Genomic DNA, 6407 nt, shown 5'->3' with positions numbered 1-6407 from the left:
CAGAAGTGTAATAATTCACCAATTTTAAAATGTCAAAATCTTTTATTTTTATATTCATTAAATAAAGTATTTTTTTTTTCCAATACGTGTTAATTTGAATGACTTACAAATCAAGTAACACAAAGTCTAAATATTTTTTACAAATAAAAAATAGTTAATAAGAATAACTTTTATTTCAACTTATATTTTTTATCCACCGATAAAATCATATCATTAATTTAAGAAAAATGATAAATATACTCTCATGATGTACATAGTTTATTAGGGAAAAAAAAAGAATTTGAAAGAATAAAAACAATGGTTGTCCATTATGTTTTTAGATCGAATAGAATGTAACACAAGTAGAAAATGAAGTAGTATAGAAAGTGAAAGTATATGTTGTATTACTCTTAATTTAAATGAGTTTTAAAAGTATTCAAAACAAAGAGATCGATAACGTAACCCATAGTGATCAGCTGACATCTTCTTGATTTGAATCGGTTTAGACAATTTAAACTAATTTCTTCTTACTTTCAAAAAAAAAACTAATTTCTTCTTGTTCAGTGACCAGGACTATGTGGTCTAATGGTACCCGGGTTGGACTTTCATTTGGAAGATTATGAGTTCGAGCCTCAGTGGAGACGTTATTGGCTCTTTGTGTTTCAGTAGGTTGAGAAAGTATATGAAAAAGTCACGTGGTTCAGTAGGCAAACCAAGAAAACTTATGGTAGAAGAAAAAACCAAAAATCTTTAATATGGTCTCATACTCTCACCTACCTCCTTCTATAAATACTCATATTCCCTTCAATGATTCCATCGCCCACCATCTCCTTAAACCACCCATCTCTTTCGCCATCATCAATGGAGAACTCTTGGATTTTCTTGGCCTTAACATGCCTAGCAACGCTAGCTCTTCTCTCCAAACTTTTCTCCCGGCGACAGCCGTCTCGCCGGAAACTTCCACCGGGGCCAAAACCGTGGCCCATAATCGGCAACTTAGACCTCCTCGGCCCCATCCCACACCAATCTTTCCACTCTCTCTCCAAGAAATACGGAGACTTGATGCTCCTGAAATTCGGCTCCCGGCCGGTGGTGGTGGCGTCGTCGCCGGAAATGGCGAAGCAGTTCCTGAAAACCCACGACGCCGTCTTCGCGTCCCGGCCGCTGCATGCCGGCGGCAAGTACACCAGCTACAACTACCGCGACATGACGTGGGCCCCGTACGGCCCCTACTGGCGCCAGGCGCGCCGGATTTACCTCAACGAGGTTTTCAGTACGAGGAGGCTGGATTCCTTCGAGCACATTCGCGTCGACGAACGCCGCTCTTTCCTCAACACCCTCAAATCTCTCTCCACCGGAAACCCAGTTTTCCTGAAAGATCATCTTTCCCGGTTCAGTTTATGTACCATGAGCAGAATGGTGCTAAGCAACAAGTACTTCACCGAAACCGAAGCAGATCATCAGGGATCTGTAGTGGCTGAGAGTTTTCCTCGTCACCTAGCAGTTAGGTTGGAGGATTTGCAGCATCTGGTGGACCAGTGGTTTCTGCTTAATGGAGCTTTTAACCTCGAGGATTGGCTTCCATGGCTGAGCTTCTTGGACCTGCAAGGCTATGTGAAGCAGATGAAGGAGCTGAATAGGGTTTTTGACAGGTTCCACAACATTGTTCTTGATGATCACATGGCTAAGAAGAAAGAGGTTGCAGAGAAGAAGGATGGGTTTGTTCCTAAGGATATGGTGGATGTGTTGTTGCAAATGGCTGAGGATCCTAATCTTGAAGTTAAACTCACCAAAGATTGTGTCAAAGGGCTTGTGCAGGTAAAAACTGATTAAACTTTTAGTCGAGACAAAACAAACAGTTCTCTCGATCAGTCTTACTTTTTGTGACTGTGGAACTAACAAACTGTTAGTTGAGACAAAACACATACAGTTCTCGATCTGTCTTGCTTTTTGCGATTGTGGGACTAAAAAAATTCTAGTTGATACAAAACACATATAGTTCTCGATCTGTCTTGCTTTTTGTCACTTTGGGACTAAAAAAATTCTAGTTGATACAAAACACATACAGTTCTCGATCTGTCTTGCTTTTTGCTACTGTGAAACTAACAAACTTCTAGTTGAGACAAAACACATACGTACAGTTCTTGATCTGTCTTGCTTTTTGTGATTGTGGGACTAACAAGGTTTTTTTGTACATGAAAACAGGACTTGTTGACTGGGGGGACTGATAGCTTGACAGCAGCAGTGGGGTGGGCATTTCAAGAACTCATGAGGAAACCAGACATCATCCCAAAGGCGACCGAGGAACTAGACCGAGAGATCGGGAAGGAAAGGTGGGTAGACGAGAGCGACTGCTCTCGGCTACCCTACATCGAAGCTATCATCAAAGAAACATTCAGGCTACACCCACTGGGCACCATGCTCGCGCCACATTACGCCATGGAAGACTGCAATGTGGCGGGCTATGACATCGCGAAAGGCACAACTGTCCTAGTTAACGCCTGGTCGATAGGGAGAGATCCTAGGTTCTGGGACGATGCAGAAGAGTTTAAGCCCGAGAGGTTCCTGGACAACAATATCGACATGGATGGACAGAATTTCGCTTTCTTGCCATTTGGGTCCGGGAGGAGAAGGTGCCCCGGGTACAGCCTCGGGCTTAGAGTTGTCCGAGCAACACTAGCTAACATGTTACATGGATTCACCTGGAAATTACCCCCAGGCATGAAGCCAGAAGACATATCCATGGAAGAACACTATGGACTCACCACACATCCCCGGTTTCCAATCCCCCTCATCATGGAACCGCGCCTCCCTTCACATCTCTACTCGCAATCCTAATCCTATATATCCTCCGCTTAAACTTCCAATTGAAACGAAACACATCCTTAATATAGTCAAAAATCAAGTAGAGAACATCCAGGATCAGGACAGCATATATACATTAAACATATGTTATCTGTCACTTCTTGTGCTGTGTGTTTTCATAGGAGTGGTTGATCCAATAACTTCTAGCCATATTTTTGACCACTTCAAAGCAGTTTCTAACAACCACAGAGTTGACTAATGATGTATTAGTGAATCTGCATATGATTAATTAGTTCTGTGGAACCAAGTCTAAATTGTCTTAATTTATACCTCAAATTTCTGGAATCTGAACCAATAATCTTTCAGTTCTAGTATGAACACCCTCTAGTAATTGTTGCAGCCTTCTGGGCTACTATTTCAGTGACTTTCACACAACAAAACAAGAAAGCAAGATTAAAAATTCGACTCCTAGCCAGGGCAGCCTATTGGTTTTCTTGGTTTGAGCTGGTCAAATATGGACAACCAAGCTAATTTACCTCCCTGTCCCTGTGGTCCTTTACCGGTTAGGGTTACAAAACGGGGTTTACCCAGTACACAACTACAAGTTTCCCTCGTCGTCCAAAAAAAAAAAAAAAAAAAAAAAAAAAGAGATTTTATTATTATTCAAGAAAACGATAAAATTACAGACCAGAGTACATTATTCAAGTGTTAGCAACAGCAGCAAGAGCCTGTTACATGAAAGTACTATGATTTTGAGTTTTCCATTTGTTTGATTCTTGAAACATTCAATCATTTGCAACACAGATGATCTGTTTCCCGACATTTCTTCCATGAAAAATGCCAACAAAAGCAGATGCAGCATTTTCTAATCCTTGAGCAATGTCTTCAACAAAGACTAGCTTCTGCTCCCTTATGTTCTTGATGGCAAACTCGAGGTAATCTGGATATTTCGCCCTGTGGTCGAGTTCAGAAAAGCCTTTCATCTCCACTCGCTTCGTTATCAGGCAAAACAAGTTGCGAATCCCGTCTGGTTCAGCGAGGTTGTACTGTGAAATCATCCCGGAAACAACAACTCGCCCATAAAGGTTCATGTGCAGTAGCACCTGGTTCAGCATGTCCCCTCCAACGTTGTCGAAGAACACATCGATCCCCTTGGGAAAATGCCTTTTCGAGGAAAACCAAACAACACATGTCAGTTATGTTTTTTGGTCAGACCATGAAGCGTTCTAAGTAGGCCCTAACTATAAAAGCCACCCTTAAGCCCGTACCCCACGTCAGTCCCAGAAAACTATGATGTTTAAGGATTCAATCTGCTAGTGTTGTCACAATTTTTATAACCAAAAAACAAACCTTTTCAACACTGCAGAATCATGCCCGTCTTTATAGTTGAAAGCATCATCGAATCCAAACTTGCCCTTAACGAGATCAACCTGCAGAAGAACAAAAAAAAAACACTTTCAAGAAACGCCCAAACTTTCAAGAATCCGAACTTTCCCTTAACCGATGTACCTTTTCATTAGTACTAGCACTTCCAACCACACGACAGCCCATCATTTTCGCGAACTGTCCAACGAGCTGGCCAACTCCTCCTGCAGCCGACGTGACATAAACGACATCCCCTTCCTTAGCCGAGGAATAGTTATAAAACCCGATATAGGCTGCAAGTCCCGGCATACCTTCACATCAATGGGCATGGTCAAATTGTGCGTTTCATTAGCCTACAAACTAAATTTATTCAATAGAAGCATAGAAAGAATGCATCATCACAGCGTAAATTACCAATCTTGGGTACCTAAGATTCCAGCATAGTATGACAGAGGCACATCTGTGTATTTGATCTTGAAATGGCCATCTAGGTTAAGAATCATGCTGTATTCTTCCCAACCAGTCAGTCCCCAGACATAATCACCTTCCTTAAACTCGGGATTCTCGGATTTTACAACTTTAGATACTCCAAGCCCAATAATCACCTGAGGTTGTGTACAAAAACATGTTCACACAATCAAATAGAGCACACAGACTTGGTAACCACAAGGTTACACGTTCAACTTCCAAGAACGACTTATTAGCCTTCTTGATTTGAGCCGGTCAGTTGAACAACTTAGACTGGTTTAACTTAAACTGGTTTATCTCCTTGTGATCCTTTGGCGACTAGTGTTACAAGACAGGATTTACTTAATACACACCACGGGCATTGACTGTTCGTTTCCCTCATCACTCAAATAGAGCACACAGATCTAAACACCTAGCGTTATTTAGGGTTACAAGACGGAATTTAACCCGTAGTTACCCTCGGATAGTGACTGCGGATTCCTGTCACTCAAATAGAGCACACAGATCTTAACACCCAAAGGTGATAACTTTATACTGTACTGATATAAATTGTCTGTCTTATAATGGATGGCCAAGAACTGATAAGCATTATCTAGTGAAAGTACATTAAAGAAGAAGAAGGAGAGACTTACAGAGGCAGGGGTGAAGGAGAGGAGCAAAGAGACATCCTTGGATTCATGGGCTGACATGCGGTGGCGCATGTAAGGGTCACATCCCAAATAAAGATTCTTCACAAACACAGCATTTGATCCTCTGGGAATATCAGAGCTCACAGATGTTGTTCTCACCTCAAAATCACTCTCTTTTGGGTATCCTGTGACATAGTTCTTTAACACCACTTGCTTGTTGGGGAACAACATCCTAGGATTGCCCAGCCAACTGTCTGCTGTTCTTCAATTCTGTCTGTAACAATTGTATGCCTTCAAACTGGCTATGGGGGTGTTTGGTTTCTGTGGGTCTCAATCCCACACTCCAAAGAATTATTTGTCTAAGATTGTTTGTTTTCTCTTTACTTTTCCACTAAACTAATCAAGGGATAGCTTTGGGCCTAATCTTCCCAGTCAAACGACACCTAAATTGGGTGGGTGAGAGAGCTCCGCAGATAGTTCAAGTGGTCGACTAATTAAAGTGTTAGATTTTGACTAATGAAATGTACAAACAGGGTGCAGAACTTAGAATCATTTGAATAATAGTTAAAATTTACGTCCTATGAGCTTTTGACAAGTTTATAGAGTTTAAGATATAGTTCGACAAAATACCACAAAAATCTAATAATAAATATATCAATCATTATATCGTGGACCATGATCCATTTTGAGGAATGAATATTTATCGGTGATCTATAGTATAGATGTACTATTTGGACTTTTGGAGCTATATTGGTATTCCAATCCACCCAGCCTACCTTCACAGTTCCCCAGTTGTTATACCATGGACCAAGGTCCACCTTGTAAGGTAGACCCTGATCTTAAATTGTGTATTTTTAGTATTGAAATTGTAAACATTTAGAATATAAATTGTGTTTCTAAGTTTTGAGATTTGTGAATACAATACAAGATCATCACTAATTGTGAATTTTTAAAATGTAAATTGTGAATATCTAGTATGTAAATTGTGTAACTTTGGACTCGGGTTCACCTTGGGTGTAAAATAATTTGCCCACAATTCCCAGAGTATAAATTATTATTATCATTTCATTATAAAACAATAAATAAGCACTTGCAGGCTGCAGCCTCCAGACTCTGAGAGAAAGAAGACATATATAAGTTACTGCACTGAGTAAAATGGGC

At 40.7% G+C, this 6407-nt stretch overlaps 2 protein-coding genes across 2 annotated transcripts; one reads left to right on the top strand and one right to left on the bottom strand.

Annotated features, from left to right (window-relative positions):
- The first annotated feature begins 778 nt into the window (after positions 1 to 778).
- Positions 779 to 3162, top strand: LOC109152350 (flavonoid 3'-monooxygenase-like). The gene is made up of 2 exons (XM_019299990.1): positions 779 to 1797; positions 2185 to 3162. The coding sequence occupies exons 1-2, from the start codon at positions 787 to 789 to the stop codon at positions 2815 to 2817; spliced, it is 1644 nt and encodes a 547-aa protein (XP_019155535.1). The 5' UTR covers positions 779 to 786; the 3' UTR covers positions 2818 to 3162.
- Positions 3163 to 3418: 256 nt separating this feature from the next.
- Positions 3419 to 5710, bottom strand: LOC109152352 (2-alkenal reductase (NADP(+)-dependent)-like). Its single transcript, XM_019299992.1, has 5 exons — positions 5250 to 5710; positions 4577 to 4754; positions 4294 to 4460; positions 4135 to 4214; positions 3419 to 3948 (listed from the first exon to the last, which is right to left on the bottom strand). Exons 1-5 carry the CDS (start codon positions 5475 to 5477, stop codon positions 3570 to 3572), a joined length of 1032 nt encoding a protein of 343 aa, XP_019155537.1. The 5' UTR covers positions 5478 to 5710; the 3' UTR covers positions 3419 to 3569.
- Between the last annotated feature and the right edge of the window lie 697 nt (positions 5711 to 6407).

Source organism: Ipomoea nil, unplaced genomic scaffold (assembly GCF_001879475.1).
Source record: "Ipomoea nil cultivar Tokyo-kokei standard unplaced genomic scaffold, Asagao_1.1 scaffold2403, whole genome shotgun sequence".
In the NCBI taxonomy this organism is placed as follows: domain Eukaryota; kingdom Viridiplantae; phylum Streptophyta; class Magnoliopsida; order Solanales; family Convolvulaceae; genus Ipomoea; species Ipomoea nil.
This window is presented reverse-complemented; position numbering and strand designations above follow the sequence as displayed.